At 35.8% G+C, this 18,878-nt stretch overlaps 1 protein-coding gene across 1 annotated transcript; it reads left to right on the forward strand.

Moving 5' to 3' along the window:
* The first annotated feature begins 856 nt into the window (after nt 1-856).
* On the forward strand, nt 857-17,982 carry LOC102622667 (aspartic proteinase CDR1-like). Its single transcript, XM_052439072.1, has 2 exons — nt 857-2,053; nt 17,679-17,982. Exons 1-2 carry the CDS (start codon nt 1,000-1,002, stop codon nt 17,906-17,908), a joined length of 1,284 nt encoding a protein of 427 aa, XP_052295032.1. The 5' UTR covers nt 857-999; the 3' UTR covers nt 17,909-17,982.
* The last annotated feature ends 896 nt before the right edge of the window (nt 17,983-18,878 follow it).

An 18,878-nucleotide genomic window follows, 5' to 3' on the forward strand; every position in this document is an offset into this window, starting at 1 on the left:
ACAATATTAAAAAAAAAAATTACATTTTACATTTCAACTTTCAACGGTAAACTTGTAAAAAGTTTAGGAATTAAACTAAGTTAATTTTTTAACTTTTTATTAATACAATAATATCTATTTTCATAAGAAGCCATATTTTCTTTTAACTTTTTTAAGTCCTATCATTAATTACCGAATATCATTAATTAGTATAAAAAGAAATGTTTTGAGGACATTTCTTTCGGATGTGAAAGAAAAAAAAATTAAACAACAAAAGTTAAGATATTTCTTTCGGATATGAAAAAAAAATATAAATATATATAATATAGATATTTATATTTTAATCTACTCAAATTTTAATCAAAATTGAATTTATTAAATTTCATAAGAAAAAAAAAAAAAACGGACCCTACCTGGATATTCTCACCGTTAAAAATAAATGACCAGTTGTCTAAAGGGAAAATACATCAATACTACACTAAATAAGTCTTTTCTCCTGAATATTCTCAGGTCTTTTTTTCTCATGTTGGTTTCATACAGGGACTGGTATGCCGATTGCCGGACCTTGCGGAATAAATGGGACAGACTGCTAAACTTTTTGACAATATGCATACTGATCCTTGATCTTTTTCATACACCATATGTTAATTAATAACATTGAACAACTTTTTTAAGAATCAGCAAAAAATTTCAAATCGTCATTATTTTCCGTGCTAAGTTCACATGAAGAGAGACTTTTCAGCCAAACAAATTTAAGAATTGTCCACACAAGTTGCAATTGTGACAGAACTGTCACTCTTAAGATAGCTTTGATTACAAAAGAAAGATTCAGCATTTGAATTTCTTTGCACCATGGCATGTAGTATCCTGGAAGGTGGAAGTTTACTTCTCTTCCTTTTCGTTTTTACACTTCAAATTAATTAAATTTTCCTGATCATCTCTTTCTTCCCCTCCCCTATATAAGCATCGACTCATTCCCTCCTTATCATCATCTCTCTACATACAGCTGCAGCTTTGACAATGGAAACCTTCTTGAGTTGTGCATTCATTCTCTTCTTCCTTTGTCTCTCAGTTCTCTCTCCAGCAGAGGCTCAAACTGTAGGGTTCAGTGTTGAGCTGATCCACCGTGACTCTCCAAAGTCTCCCTTCTATAACCCTAATGAAACTCCCTACCAACGGTTGAGAAATGCTTTGAATCGTTCTGCCAATCGTCTCCGTCACTTCAATAAAAACTCATCAGTCTCTTCATCAAAAGTTTCCCAAGCTGATATAATACCTAATGTTGGTGACTATCTCATTCGTATATCAATCGGTACTCCCCCTGTTGAAATACTAGCTGTGGCTGACACAGGAAGTGATCTCATATGGACACAGTGTCAACCCTGCCCACCATCACAATGTTACAAGCAAGACAATCCACTTTTTGATCCCCAAAGGTCTTCCACTTACAAATATCTTTCTTGCTCATCGAGCCAATGCGCACCACCGATCAAAGATTCTTGCTCTGCGGAGGGGAATTGCAGATATTCAGTCTCCTACGGAGACGATTCTTTCTCAAATGGCGATCTAGCAACCGAAACTGTTACTGTGGGATCAACATCCGGACAGGCCGTGGCTCTGCCAGAAATAGTCTTCGGCTGTGGAACTAAAAATGGTGGGAAATTTAATTCAAAAACTGATGGCATCGTTGGGCTTGGGGGAGGTGATGCTTCCCTTATATCTCAAATGAAAACTACAATTGCAGGTAAATTCTCCTACTGCTTGGTGCAACAAAGCTCAACCAAAATCAATTTTGGCACCAATGGAATTGTTTCAGGTTCTGGCGTAGTTTCTACTCCCTTGCTTGCTAAGAATCCCAAAACCTTCTATTCCCTCACACTCGATGCAATCAGTGTAGGAGATCAAAGACTAGGTGTTATATCAGGATCAAATCCGGGAGGAGACATTGTAATTGATTCCGGTACTACACTTACCTATTTACCACCAGCTTATGCCTCGAAATTGCTTTCAGTAATGTCCAGTATGATAGCGGCACAACCCGTTGAAGGGCCATATGATCTCTGCTACAGTATTAGTTCACGACCTCGATTTCCTGAAGTCACAATACATTTCAGAGATGCAGATGTGAAGTTGAGCACTTCCAACGTTTTTATGAATATTTCAGAAGACCTTGTGTGCTCGGTTTTTAATGCTCGCGACGACATTCCACTTTATGGTAACATTATGCAGACCAACTTTTTGATCGGCTATGACATTGAGGGACGCACGGTTTCGTTTAAACCAACTGACTGCTCCAAGCAGTAGTAATTGAGTTGGATGTGCATTTTTAGTTTCAATTTTTATAAGTTGCAATAAATATTATCATCCCATATATGTATGATTTGCTGTATTTCGTTTTGAATCAATTAATTCGGAAAGTACTTTAAAATCTTAAACATCAAAAAAGCTCATTGTAGTAAGGCAGTCACTAGATTAACCAAAACACAGTCAGGTCCATAACAAGATCCTTCACCGTTAGTTCGGAGAAAAATTAAGCTTTGCTATAAGCAGGGCTGTATCAAAAGAAATTTTCCTCTCAAGACTTGCTAACCGTTGATTCCGTGATGACTGTTTTTTCTTTCATGTTAGCTAAAGTGTTGGCTATGGCATTTTGCCACCTAACTTTTTCAACTAATTATGTTAAAGCGAATCCACATGTGAAAAAAAATAGACCAAATGACTAAGAGCACTCATAATTTTTTCCCATAATGACATATGTATGTCTCATAATAACTTTTGCCAGTCTTTTTAACTATATATGCCACAAAAGTGCCTATACGCCCTCCTTTCCATTTATTCAGTCATATGACAAATTCATCTGCACAAAGAATAATATAACTTCATTTATAAATTACAAGTTACACAATTTCATTTCAACTCCAGAATTTTGATCATATATGTTTACAATATTTCAATATTTATTTAGGCTCCTTAAAAAAATAATTTCATGCATGTTTTTAATTGTCATAATTCATATAAAAATTATTCATCAGGTCAACCACAATTAGGTAGAAACTGCTCGGCCACGTCAGGCACAAGTTGAGTAATGTTGAGTAATTAAAAAAGAAAAATTATCTACCGACCACCTGTTTTGTCACCGTTTTTCAAAAATACATAATTTTTTTTTTAGCACTCCACCTGAAGTTAACATTTTTTTCATTGGTCCACTCTCGTTATAACACCGTTAAAACTTTGTTGACATTATAAGGGTAAAATTATCATTTCATAACGACACAGTAGTGGACAGATGCAAAACAATATAACTTCAAATGGCGTTCAGCAAAAAAAAATTTAAGAATTATATATTTCTGAAAAAATTTAAAAAAAAATTACCAGCATGACGCACCTAAGCAGAAAAGCCAAAGTGCTATTTTCGAAAAATAAAATAAAATAAAATAAAAAGATTACCGCTATTATATTTAACAGTGTATTGATCAACATCAACACTAGGAAGAGTGAATCCAGCTCTGGTCAAAAGATTGCCAGCATCACGCACCTAAGCAGAGAAGAGCCAAAGTGCTATTTAATGCCCGGGAAACAGGAAAATAAAATTAAAAAGGTAACACGTTGCTGGCAGAAGACCAGAGATGATTCCCTCAAAGAAACACAGTAGATATAGGCAAATAGACAAATCAATGATATAAACAATAATCTTTGCCATGGAAAAAAATAATAATAATAATATAAACAAAAACCCTCCACAATAAGTCGTGGGCTAATAAGCATCAGTGAAAACAGATGAATTATTCCAACAATACAAATTTTGAAGTACTGCATTGAGCTGATGCTAACATTTCAATTAAACAAACTTATGGGCATTTTCATTTTGCCACCATAAAGTACCTGTGCCAAAGGTGATACCCGTGGACTGATGCCTCCTTCACGCTCCATTTGAGCAACAGTGCAAGCTATTCTCACTTCCCTGGTCATCAGGACAGTCAAGTTGGAAAAATCAGTAACATAAGTCATGTCTCAGAGCATGAACTCGATTTAATTGAAATAACGGTGATAGACATATACGTATAGAGGAGTTTCACAAGTTACAACCTTGGCGCCTGTCGGAATCTCTAGATCTTCTGTGAAACCCTTCCATTGTTTTTCAAAATTTAGTTTGAGGAGGATACAAGCCTTGGCCCTGGTGATGCTATCATCAGCAAGACAAAGCTTGTCCGTATCAAAATCCTCAGCAATGATCAGTAAAGGCCTTGCACGTGGCCCAGCACGTCCAATTGCCTTCTTCTTATTCGAAATTTACCCTCATGGATTAAAACAACTGGATCAAACATACAACGTGTTTGGTTCTTGTTGTCGACAAATGTACATGGATATATAATCCCAGTTCAGCAGCCTTTCATTGTCGGCAATTTCTTGTATGTTGATCATTCGTGCTCGGTGTACCAAGTGTTTTTTTCAGTACCAAGTGTGCCATATGAATTCCATCCATTAGACTATTCTTGAAAGCTTCTGCAACTCCTGCTTGTTTCAATAGCTTTTCTAATTGAATACACATGGCTCTAATAAAAACGGCCTTATATTTACAGCCATTTAGCCTCCCAATTATGAACATCCTGCAGGAAGCTTGCACCACCACAAGGTACAAATCACTATTTTTTCTTCAGCATGATTATTTTTACAACTGGGCATGAATTTGGGATCCTGAGGGACTTTTCGGAACCCAAACTTCCAAACAATCGCCTGCATGCTATTCTTAGCCAACAGAAACATGGGGATTTTGTGGATCTCAGAACAGAGCTAGAGAAAGAGGGTTTCAACTAGCCTACTTAATCTTTTCTTAGAGAATCTTTTCTTAGAGCTTGTTTGTTAAACGTCCAAAGTCTGAAAATCTATTAATTTCATATGTTTTTTTAAAATTTACTTGTTTGTTTTTTGCAACTTATATATGATTTTTAGATATTTATGTCTGAATAAAAAAAGTAAAGTTACATTATTTTTTTCTGAATGAAAAAAAAAGTCTGAATAGGAAATAAATACTATATTTCAATAATATCCCTATTAAATATACATATTTCCTATATTATAAAACCTAATCCCTTTTTTATCTCTCTCTAATTCACGTTCAACTACTCTTTCTATTTATTCTCTTTTTTGTTAGCACTAAAATTTTTCAGGAACAGCCCGTTAAAACTCCAGTGTTAATATTGTGATTGTGGTTTGTTTAATTTCGGCAACTCCATGGATTTTAGAACATTGACTGATTTGTAGAAGAATTTATGGTTTCCCATTAATATTAATATTGAAGTGGGGTGGGCCAATTCTCAATTGCTTGAAGAGTTTATTTATTATTATTACTATTGAAGTGGGGTGGGTAACGGACCAATGGTTCACTCAATTCGTGGGGAATTCAATATTACCATCCAAGGTAGAATTGTGGAAAATTAAAGCAAAATGAGAAATATGGAAAGGGAGGCCGAAAGGAAGGCATGATGAAAGGCTTTGGGAAGACTTAAATTGGATCATCATACTTCAATTTTGTATTTCGAGTAATGTAATAATATTTTTATTTAAAGATCAATTACTACCTAATTCTAAATATATTTGATTTTAATTGTAATGTATAGATATTTAACTCTTAAAATTTGAATAAATAATTCTTATAAGGACATAAATGTCAAATAATCATATTTCAAATGTTTGTGATTTATAAAAACAAGCAAGATGCCACTTATATTCAGATATTGAAAAAAAAAAAAACAAACATGTCATTTAGACTTGTTCAGACTTCAGCCAAATTCAGACCCATTCAGATTTCAAATGAAAAAACAAATACTACCTTAGTTTCAGGAGGCGATTAGGTTAGCTGAGTAAGTTTATGAGTTATTTGTACCTAAGCCTATCATTATAATATATGTAATTGGGCTTGTAGCCCATTGTTATCAGTGCTCTTAAGAACATTGAGGGCATCCGTTGGAGCCTTTAGGAGTTTCTTTTTTTTCCTAATGAAATAAATGAATTAGTGTTTGATTTATTCTCAAATGTTAATTTGTTAGTGGGAGTTTATATCTGAACTAGTCTCGTAGTAGAGCTGTGCTATAACTTTACATATCTGTCCAATAGACTATAGATTGTAATATATTTATAGATTGTAACCACAAAAAGAGAGAGAGAGGAAAAAAAAAAAAAACACAAGTGAGAACATTCTTATTTTTATAAAATATGATTTTATTATGCTTATTTTACAATTCTACGTCAACTATTTAATTATAGCAGTATTAGTCTTTCGGAAAAAAATGATCACAGCTCTCATGTTGCTTTGGTAAATTAAATTTTCTCTTCATGTTTAATTCGGAGTTCATAAAAAGTCCAAGCCGTTGATAGATTTTTCTAATTGATTAGTTACTGAGTTTTGTTTAGGTAAATTGAGTATTATTATTTTGTTTTGTAATCATAAGTTTGTTTGTAGAAGTAAAATAAAAGAAATTAAAAAAAAAAGGTTGAAAGTTAATAAAAAAGATTTTGTAACACAGAAGGGTTTTGATGAATTTTTGAACCATGTGGAAAATTGATTAATTTTAACAAACAACGAAGGAATTTTATCATTCTATTCTCTCTAACAACTCAATATGGAGTTGAAATTATGCTATATTTGGCTGTTACGAACTGTATTAATTCAATCCATATTCATATGGATGTTCATATATGAGAGTTTGTATATATATGAGTTTTTAAATTTCATAGATTCATGCATGCATCTTGTTTATGTTTTACAGTAGAAGTGAAAAACAAAAAGGGGGCTTCTTTTAACTTTTTCTCTTGTGTCTTTTATTGAAGATCTCTATCATTGTTGGGTCGGGAATGCTATTCTTGGACCTATTGGAGGACTGAGACAAATTATAATGTCATCCAAATCCTACAAAATGTTCTCGTAGAAATTTAGATTCTTTGTTTTTTCGCTTTTATTGAGGAAGAATTAGATGTATTCTCTATAGTGGTATTATGTTTGGAAGTGAATTGTTTATGATTACAACTATTAATCAACAATTGGGGAAAAAAAAGTCGTATATGTGATTTACAAAAAATCAAGGATTCTAGAATAAGGATGATGTGGAAATGATAACGATGACCATTGATATATGATGAAAAATAGAGGCGTTTTGAAAGTTACTATAATCTCCTGATAAAATCATTAATTTTGTTTTATTTTTAATGTTTTTAGTTGAGTTAAGAAGCCAGTTAACTTAAAGAATTGTTTTCCTTTGAAATATCAAAGTCACTAAACCCCACTTCGTAATTTTTTTGGCACACAAATGCTTGACTTATTCATTTGATTAAAATAAATATAAAACAACTAAGATGATCTAGTAGATGATGCTGTTTATGTTTATATTCAAATTTCCTATCAAAACACCCTTTATTTTCCGACGCTTTCATGCAACTAACAAAGTAATTTCGTTGCCCTAAGGTTAAGGTTTACTTGCGGTGCTTGATTGACTTAAAAGTCTTCGTCAACTGCAACTCAATCACAATATGAACAAAATGACTTTTGAGTGTCATAAATAATACGACCCCATTTGATTTGTACTGTTTCTATTATAATTAATATTCTTTCTTCCCATTTCATTTTCTTTTAAGCTCAAAAGCCGGGAAATTCTCATAAAGCATATAGTGCTGATGTTTGCCCCGAGTCAAACCCCGAACTTGAGAAAACGACGCCATTTTAAGGATCAATTTTTGTTAAGATAGATGAGCTACTTTCTTCACACAACAATGCCATTTTGAGGACCAATTTTTGGCTTTAACTTCATCCAGTAGGATAGAAGCAAAGAAAACATGAATAAGGCAAGACAGAAACTTGATGCTTTAATTCAATAAACAAAAACAATAAAAATTAAAAAAAATAATTTTGTGTCTTTTAGTTCCAGGAATGAAGTTCATCACCAACAGTACAGACTCTTCATCTCAACCACTTGAATTAGTCAAATGTCTTTGGGAAGAAATATCAGAAAGCACACATGAGGACGTCTTGAAACTTATCAGCAAACCTTCAAATTTATTATTCGATACAGCTCACTCGAGGAATTTCAAATTCTTGGTTGTGCTCTGATAAGCAGCTACGCAAGTCCAAGCGAGCACCCAAACCCAATAGCAAGTATAAGGAATATGCATGGAAGTATGTCCTTTAAGTGAGAATATGCTTCCGAGTTTGAAGCTGGCTCCTACAAGGACTCTTCATGCATGCAACGGGGAGGCTTTACTACGTCAAGCCTTATTGATTTGGTGGAGAATTCATCTTTAAACATGTTTCCTTTAAGATTGTTATTTGCTTCGAATTTATAGCTAAGTAGTTTATTTGATATTAACTACTTTATTTCATTAACTTTGTTCTATAAATAAACTCCAAAATCTCAATAAAAGGAGATCAGATTTTTATCTAAAGTTATTAGCAATTGTGGTAGTTCTCACCCTAAGAAGAACAAATTATCTACTTGTTATTTTCCGTTAATTCTGACTGGGACCTAACATTGGTATCAAAGCTAGGCAAGATGACAACTAACAAGGAACGCATCGAATGAGTGGAAGTGGGGCTCGGAGAGATGGAAGTGGGAATTAACGACAAGTTGGTTCACATTGAGGAAACATTGAGCAAACTTGCAAAGTCCTTCAACACATCCAAAGACGCACCAAGCATCAACAATAACATAGCAACATCACGACCAAACCGAGAATACAAGGATGGTAGACGACAACTGTTTCAATCAAAAGTGGCAAAACTACATTTTCCACGCTATGCTAGCAATGACCCAACCAAGTGGTTCAACCATATCAATCAGTTTTTCGAATATTAGGAGTCAATGGAAGACCAGAAAGTTGTCTTGGCTTCATTCCACTTGGAGGGGGAAGCTAACCAATGGTGGCAGTGGCTTAGGAGGTCATATCAAGAGGAAGGATGAGTCGTGACTTGGGAAATCTTCATGGAGGAACTTTGGGTGAGGTTTGGGCCAATAGATTGCGAGGACTTCGACGAGGCACTATCAAGGGTCAAGCAAACCGGCACTCTTCGAGATTACCAGAAAGAATTTGAGAGGCTTGGCAATCGAGTTCAAGGGTGGACTCAAAAGGCTCTTGTCAACACATTCATGGGTGGACTGAAACTCGAGATATCTGAGGAAATCCTGCTGTTCAGACCAAGAACTCTTAAGGAAGTGTTCAGTTTGGCGAGAATGAGGGATGAACAATTACAGCGATAGAAGAGGTTGATAAGATCACTGATTTTCAGCCGTTCACCGCCACCACAAATCTTCAACAACCGCGCTTCACCAGCAGTACCATTTAAAAAACTTTCTTGGGAGGAGATGAAAAGACGAAGGGTGCAAGGTCTTTGTTTCAGTTGTAACAAAAAGTTTACCGTCGGGCACAAGTGTTCCAAGGCTCAGCTGTTGATTCTAGAAAGTGAGGCCGACGTTGATGAGAACCCTTACGGAGAAGGTACGGAGGCATCGCCGCATAGGAACGAGCAAGAGGAGTTTGTTGACCCTAAAATTACTTTGTACGCTTTAACAGGTTGGGCTGCTCCACAAACTATGCTAGTAATGGCTAAAATCGGGCCAAACGAAATTGTAGTATTGATTGACAGTTGCTCTACACACAATTTTATCAATACCCGATTAGCCAATATGCTCCAACTACCGATTCAACCTATAGCCGCGTTCTCAATAAGAGTGGCGAACGAAGAAAAAGTTACATGTCAAGGGAAACATGAAAAGGTACAGGTCTTGATCTAGGATGTTCCTTTTGAACTTACCCTTTACTCGCTACCTATTACAGGACTAGATATGGTACTCAGCATTCAGTGGCTTGAAAATTTGGGATTGGTTGTTTGCAATTTGATAAGTGCATGTTTTTCATATATTTTACTATTAATTTCTCCATCTTTTTCTTGTTTTGGTCTTAAATATTCTAGTTATTTTAGTTAATTTTTAAATTATACATATTTTACCCTTAATTATTTAATTACTAGTTATTTTTAATTAATTAAATTATTTTATTGAATAGGGAATTAATTGGAGATTATGAATAAAAAGGGCATGAAGAAGTTCAAATTGAGAAGGAATAAAGATTAAATTGGAAGACAAAAATACAGTAAAAAATTGATAAAACCAAGTGGAAGAAATCAAAGCAATTAATCCAATTGAGAAATGTTGAATAATTAAAAGATTTAATTTTTTCCAATTGGCAATTGGAGTACACGTGCATGGCATTGCAAAAGTGGAAAGCATTTAAACGGGCCCGCAATTGACTTTCAAAAGTTGGAATTAATGGCTTTTGGTGGCGTTAAATTGGAAAAGGATTTCAATTAGAATTGAAAAAGGATTTCTTTATTCTTGTTGGAGAAGAATTCGGTCAACTAGCATTATAAAAGGAGATTGCAGCCGCTGGACAGAAAAAAAAAAAAAAAAGGAGGGCAGATCCAATTCGGCAGCAAGAGGAAAATCAACAGTCGCAAGAAGAAGAAAAAATCAGCAGCTGGAATTCAATTGAAGAAAAAGGCAGCCACCTGAATTAATTTCCATGATTGGTTTTGTCAATTCTCTTATTCCCAATTCAATTATGTTAGGCTAGATTTTTATTTGGTTGAGGGTGAATTCAAAACCCTAAACATGTTATGCAATTAAATTTAAATTCTACCATTCAATTTATTTAATTGAGATTGTTTATGTTCTTCTATAATTAATGTTCATGATTTATTCTTGTTTTGTTTGAGTGGCCAATTAGATAGGACTTGAATAAATTTGATTGCTAGATTAAAATTCTTGATCCGTAATTGTCTTGATATTTTAATCATTAGTAGCAGGTTGGAATTAGTGATTTCAATTGAAGAACATAACCTAAGTTAAATAATCCGAGCTTGTGTGTGTATTGCCTAGATCAACCTAATATCTTTATTTGTTTAATGCTTCCATTATCTTAAATTTAAAGAGCTTGTTTTAAATTATTTAATGGTTAGAGATTAGGTGAAGAGCTTATTTTACCTAACGACACATTAAGGAAAGATTGAGACTAACAGAGCTTATTGTTGTCTATGGTTGATAGTTTCAATATAAATTAATAATAGAATTGATATATTATGTGCATGTTTGGTGGTGGCGAATGATCCTTTAACCAAAGCTTTCATCATTATTATTTATTTCTCCTTTAATTAGAGTTTTTATTAAATTCTTGTTCGTAATTTTAATTTCTTTATTTCTTACTATTTAGTTAAAAATTCATAAACCCCCCTTTTATTTTTAATTGGCATTTTCTTTAGTTAGATTAATTTATATTATTATTACTATTACTATTATTTTATTTTAAATCTTGCTTTGGAGTTAATAATAAATATAACTAGCATAGTCTCTGTGGGATCGATCATTATTTGCTATGTACTAATTATTTATATTAGTGGTAAGGTTTTAAATTTGGTGCACCTCAACGACACTACCACAATTGGAAAACCTTAACAATGGATTTCAAGTGGAAGAATGAAAGACAACGGCTGTAAGGGATGGGACCACAAGCAATTCAAGCCACTTCCTTGACTGAAATCACGAAGGAGATAAGGCAAAGGCATTTCGTCTTCGCAATATGCCTTCAAATAAAAAAAGGAAGATTCCTTCAATGTAGCGCCGACCAATATGCAAAAATTGTTGGAGGAATATGCTGAATTATTTCAAGAACCCAAGCGACTGCCACCAATGCGAGAAATTGACCACCGCATCACACTTAAAGAAGGGGCAGAACCAATCAATGTAAGACTGTACCCATACGCTTATTTTCAAAAGGTCGAGATTGAAAAACAAGTACATGAGATCCTGAATTCTGGGCTTATTTGGCCAAGCACCAACCCCTTTTCTTCACCGGTATTGCTTGTAAAAAAAAAAGATGGTAGTTGGAGGTTTTGCACCGATTACCGATCACTCAACGGAGTAACCGTGAAAGACAGATTTCCAATTCCCACGGTTGAAGATATATTAGATGAATTACACGGAGCTGCTTACTTCACCAAACTTGACCTTAGGACCGGGTATCACCAGGTACAGGTACACCCATCAAATATACATAAAACGGCCTTCCGCACACACAACGGCCATTATGAATATTTGGTGATGCCGTTCGGATTACGCAACGCACCCTCCACTTTTCAGGCTATAATGAATGAAATTTTCAGACTTCATCTTAGAAAATTTATACTTGTTTTCTTTGATGATATTTTAATTTATAGCCCCATTTGGAGTTGTCATCTTAAGCATGTTAGACAAGCGTTCGAGATCCTCAAGCAACAACAATTTTTTGTCAAAGGCAACAAATGCAATTTCGGACAACAGGAGCTAGAACATTTGGGGCACATCATCACTTGTCACGGTGTGAAGGTGGATGAAAAGAAAATTGCAGCAATGGTATCATGGCCACAACCACATAATATTTTAGAGCTGAGGGGATTTTTGGGCCTAACCGGATATTACCGCAAGTTCGTACGCGACTACGGCTTATTAGCAAGGCCTCTAACCAACCTCCTTAAGAAAGGGCAATTCGGCTGGAACAAGGATGCAGAAGAAGCCTTTGTAAAACTCAAGCACGCCATGACGAAGACACTGGTCCTTTCCATGCCAAATTTTAATGATATTTTTACCATAGAAATATATGCGTCAGGAGACAGCATTGGGGCAGTACTACAGCAAAATGGAAAGCCAATAGCCTTCATGAGCTGAGCTTTGGGTGTCTCAAAAAAGTCTTGGTCGACGTATGCGAAGGAAATGTTAGCCGTGGTAGAGGCATCAATTCGTGATTCAAACGGATCAGTGTAGTTTAAAGTATCTCTTGGAGCAAAAAATAGCCACGCCAGAACAGCAACAATGGATGGTTAAATTAATGGATTACGACTACGAAATTCAGTACCGCCCCGGCAAAGAAAATGCTGCTGCCGATGCCCTGTCACGACGACCGGATAGTCCAACTCTTAACCATCTATTTGTGCCGCAGGTAGTATTATGGGGGGAGATTAAAAAGGTTGCATTTGACGATGAGTATATGACAAAAATTACACAGCTAGCTGCAACCCAACATGACAGCCCTTACACATTACGTAATGGATTGATATTTTTTAAAGGAAATGTGGTAATTCTACGGCAATTACGAGAGTTATTATTATTTGAGGCCCACGACACCAAGATGGGAGGATACGCGGGAGTTCTTCGCACTTACAAACGCTTGGCTCAACAATTTTATTGGCCCTCAATGTTTTACTCAGTTAAGGAGTATGTCAACAAATGTGAAACATGCCAGAAAACTAAAGTTGAAACACTTCAACCAGCGGGACTTCTTCAACCGCTGCCAATCCCTCGCTAAGTATGGGAAGACATCACTTTAGATTTCATTGAAGGACTCCCGAATTCACAAGGCCGAGATACGATATTGGTGGTAGTTGACAGGCTCAGTAAGTATGCACACTTCATGCCCTTATCTCACTCGTTTACAGCAAAATCGGTTGCCAAAAAATTTGTTGAAGGAGTTGTAAAGTTGCATGGCATGCCTAAAATGATTGTAAGTGATCGGGATCCCATATTCATTAGTAAATTCTGGCAAGAATTCTTTACAATGTCAGGAACCAAATTGAAAATGAGTTCAGCTTACCACCGTCAAACGGATGGACAAACGGAGGTCGTTAATCGATGCTTAGAATAGTACCTAAAAAGCTTTGTTCATCAATGGCCGCGAAAGTGGAATTCATATTTACCATGGGCAGAATTTTGGTATAATTTGACCTTTCATATTTCAACCGGAATGACTCCCTTCTAATGACTCACTGGTTCATGAAGTAGACCAAGCATTGAAGACTCGTGATCAATTGTTGATTCAATTAAAAATAAATCTGGCGGCTGCAGCTAATAGAATGAAACAATCGGCTGACAAGAATCGGAGAGAAGTTAAATTCCAAGAGGGTGATATGGTGTATCTAAAGCTGCATCCATACAGGCAATCCTCGGTCTTCAAGCGTGCACACCATAAGCTGGCTTGCAAATTCTTTGGGCCGTATCAAGTCCTCCAGAAAATTAGTCATGTCGCCTACAAACTTCGGCTCCCAGAAGGGGCTCGGATTCATCCCATCTTCCATGTATCTTTGCTCAAAAAAGTTGTGGGTGACATGTCCAATAATAGCACCGAATTGCCTCCAATTGATGATGAAGGTGTGATAGAGTTAGAACAGGATTCAGTTGTGGACACTCGTTGGCTTAAACGTGGGGGTTCCATCATCGAAAAAGTTTAATCTGCTGAAAGAAGCTACTTGGAGGAAGCTACTTGGGAAGAAGCTTCCACTGGAGGAACTCGTTATGCTCTGATAAGGAGCTACGCAAGTCCAAGCGAGCACCCAAACCCAATAGCAAGTATAAGGAATATGCATGGGCACATGCAAGCGACCATGCAAGTCACGCAAGCAGCCATGCAAGTCATGCATGAGGTATGCATCATGTGGAAGTATGTCCTTTAAGTGAGAATATGCTTCCGAGTTTGAAGCTGATTCAAGGACTCTTCATGCATGCAACAGGGAGGCTTTACAACGTTAAGCCTTATTGATTTGGTGGAGAATTCATCTTTAAACATGTTTCCTTTAAGATTGTTATTTGCTTTGAATTTATAGCAAAGTAGTTTATTTGATATTAGCTGCTTTATCTCATTAACTTTGTTCTATAAATAAACTCCAAAATCTCAATAAAAGGAGATCAGATTTTTATCCAAAGCTATTAGCAATTGTGGTAGTTCTCACCCTAAGAAGACAAATTCTCTACTTGTTATTTTCCACTAATTCTGACTGGAACCTAACATGCTCATTCGCTCTTATCCTGATTTGGTTCATGAATTAGATGAAGAAGGTTGAAACATTGCAGTTATGTACCGTCATGCAGAGACTTTCAAACTAATATATTTGTCATTAAAATTTTATTTGTCAAAAATCTTAGTCAGCACAGCACCGCTGCAGTGACGATGGCGACAACAATGGATTTCTTGTTGAGACCCCTCTGCATATCAACAACTTCCACAATCCTCTCAAAATGCCAACTCCGTAAACCCCACCTCACTTCTAATCCCCATCCGTTGGCTCTTCTTCTCTCACAATTTCTCCTCTTTGGCTCTCACACCCACAACAGTCACTACTAAAGCCTTCACCCCAAATCTCTCTTCCCCACAACCGCAGGACCAACAAGAAGAGCAAGAGCAATAATTGGTCCTCAACTTGTACTTGAGGACCAATTTAACGGTACGTTTTTGGCAGAAGGCAAACGGTGCGTTTTTAACTTAATAAAACGGTGCGTTTTTAACTTAATAAAACGGTGCGTTTAGTTCGGGGTTTGACCCGGGACAAACGTCATTTTCCTAAAACATATGTTAATCCCTTAAATTTTTTACTTAAGAGCTTGACTAAATTTTTCTTTTATTGGTATATGTGCATACCATATGATCACTGTTCAACATTATTAAGGACTAATTTGAAATTGCGGTGGCTGAAATCTTGTTTGAGAGCGGAGGTTACAATAAGGTGCAAGCAATCACTAAGGGGAAGTCTTATATTCTATAAGGTTTCAATAGTTTTTTTTTTTTTGTGCCTAGTGAATTACTTGATATTTGACTATCGCTCCGTAAACATAGGAATTTGGATCGCAGACCACGTAAAAATTCTCTTGTGTGCTTTACTTTTTCAACGGTAAACTTGTAAAAAGTGTATGAATTAAACAAAGTTAATTTTTTAACTTTTTATTAATACATATAATATCTATTTTCATAAGAAGCCATATTTTCTTTTAACTTTTTAAAGTCCTATCATTAATTACCGAATATCGTTAATTAGTTTAAAAAAAATGTTTTCAGGACGTTTCTTTCGGATGTGAAAAGAAAAAAAAAAGTAAACAAACAAAATTTATGATATTTTTTTCGGATATGAAAAATATATATAATATAGATACTTATATTTTAATCTACTCAAATTTTAATCAAAATTGAATTTATTAAATTTCATAACAAAAAACCAGACCCTACCAAGATATTCTCACCGTTAAAAATGAATGTCCAGTTGTCTAAAGGGAAAATACATCAAAATACTGCACTAAATAAGTCTTTTCTCCTGAATATTCTCAAGTCTTTTTTTCTCATGTTGGTTTCATACAGGGACTGGTATGCCAATTGCCGGACCTTGCGGAATAAATGGGACAAACTGCTAAGCGTTTTGACAATATGCATCCTGGTCTTTAACATTCAAAAACTTTTTTAAGAATCAGCAAAAAATTCTAATCGTCATTATTTACCGTGCTAAGTTCACATGAAAGAGAGACTTTTCAGCCAAACAAATTTAAGAATTTTCCACACAAGTTGCAAAGGTGACAGAACTGTCACTCTTAAGATAGCTTTGATTACAAAAGAAAGATTCAGCATTCAATTTCTTTGCACCATGGCATGTAGTATCCTGGAAGGTGGAAGTTTACTTCTCTTCCTCCTCGTTTTTCCACTTCAAATTAATTAAATTTTCCTGATCATCTCTTTATGCCCCTCCCCTATATAAGCATCGACTCATTCCCTCCTTATCATCATCTCTCTAGATACAGCTGCAGCTTTGACAATGGCAACCTTCTTGAGTTGTGCATTCATTCTCTTCTTCCTTTGTCTCTCAGTTATCTCTCAAGCAGAGGCTCAAAGTGGAGGGTTCAGTGTTGAACTGATCCACCGTGACTCTCCAAAGTCTCCCTTCTATAACCCTAATGAAACTCCCTACCAACGGTTGAGAAATGCTTTGAATCGTTCTGCCAATCGTCTCAGTCACTTCAATAAAAACTCATCAGTCTCTTCAGCAAAAGTTTCCCAAGCTGATATAATACCTAATGTTGGTGACTATCTCATTCGTATATCAATCGGTACTCCCCCTGTTGAAATACTAGCTGTGGCTGACACAGGAAGTGATCTCATATGGACACAGTGTCAACCCTGCCCACCATCACAATGTTACAAGCAAGACAATCCACTTTTTGATCCTCAAAAGTCTTCCACTTACAAATATCTTTCTTGCTCATCGAGCCAATGCGCACCACCGATCAAAGAATCTTGCTCGGGGGAGGGGAATTGCAAATATTTAGTCCGCTACGGAGACCAAGAATCTTTCTCAAATGGCGATCTAGCTACCGAAACTGTTACTTTGGGATCAAAATCCGGACAGGCCGTGGCTCTGCCAGAAATAGTCTTTGGCTGCGGAACAAAAAATGGTGGGAGATTTAATTCAAAAACTGATGGCATCGTTGGCCTTGGGGGAGGTGATGCTTCCCTTATTTCTCAAATAAGAACTACAATTGCAGGTAAATTCTCCTACTGCTTGGTGCAACAAAGCTCAACCAAAATCAATTTTGGCACCAATGGAATTGTTTCAGGTTCTGGCGTAGTTTCTACTCCCTTGCTTGTTAAGAATCCCAAAACCTTCTATTACCTCACACTCGATGCAATCAGTGTAGGAGATCAAAGACTAGGTGTTATATCAGGATCAACTCCGGGAGGAGACATTGTAATTGATTCTGGTACTACACTAACCTATTTACCACCAGCTTATGCCTCAAAATTGCTTTCAGTAATGTCCAGTATGATAGCGGCACAACCCGTTGAAGGGCCATATGATCTTTGCTACAGTATAGGTTCACGACCTCAATTTCCTGAAGTCACAATACATTTCAGAGATGCAGATGTAAAGTTGAGCCCTTCCAACTTTTTTATGAATATTTCAGAAGACCTTGTGTGTTTAGTTTTTAGTGCTAGCAATGGCACGCCAGTTTATGGTAACATTATGCAGACCAACTTTTTGATCGGCTATGACATTGAGGGACGCACGGTTTCGTTTAAACCAACTGACTGCTCCAAGCAGTAGTAATTAAGTTGGATGTGCGTTTTTAGTTTCAATATTTATAAGTTGCAATAAATATTATCATCCCATATATGTATGATTTGCTGTATTTTGTTTTGAATCAATTAATTCGCAAAGCACTTTAAAATCTTAAACATCAAAAAAGCTCATTGTAGTAAGGCAGTCACTAGATTAACTAAAACACAATCAGGTCCATAACAAGATCCTTCACCGTTAATTCGGAGAAAAATTAAGCTTTGCTACAAGCAGGGGTGTATCAAAAGGAATTTTCCTCTCAAGACTTGCTAACCGCTGATTCCGTGATCGCTGCTTTGCCTTTCATGTTAGCTAAAGTGCTGGCTATGGCATTTTGCCCCCTAACTTTTTCATCTAATTATGTTAAAGTGTATACACACGTGAAAAAAAAATAGACCAAATGATCGAGTATGCACTAAGAGCACTCACAATGTTTTCCCATAATCAAATATGTATATCTCATAATAACTTTTGCAAATTTTTTTATCTGTATATGCCACAAAAGTGCTGTACGCCCTCCTTTCCATTTATTCAGTCATATGACAAATTCATCTGCACAAAGAATAATATACCTTCATTTATCAATTACAAGTTACACAATTTCATTCCAACGCCAGGATTTTGATTATATATGTTTACACTATTTCAATATTTATTTTGTCTCCTTAAAATTAAAATTAATTTCGTGTATGTTTTTAATTATCATAATCCGAATAAAAATTATTCATCAGGTCCGTCACAATTAGGTAGAAAGTGGGTAATAGTCGAATAGTTAAAACATTGCTCGCCCCATGATCAGGCACAAGTCGGGTAACGTTGAGTACTTAAAAAACTACTCAACTATGGTCACGCACAAGGCGGGTAATAATCGAGTAATTGAAAAATATATTCGACTATGGTCAAGTTCAAGTCAGGTAATAGTTTGAATAATTTAAAAATTACTCGATCATGGTCACAC

Source organism: Citrus sinensis, chromosome 3 (genome assembly GCF_022201045.2).
Source record: "Citrus sinensis cultivar Valencia sweet orange chromosome 3, DVS_A1.0, whole genome shotgun sequence".
Taxonomy (NCBI): Eukaryota; Viridiplantae; Streptophyta; class Magnoliopsida; order Sapindales; family Rutaceae; genus Citrus; species Citrus sinensis.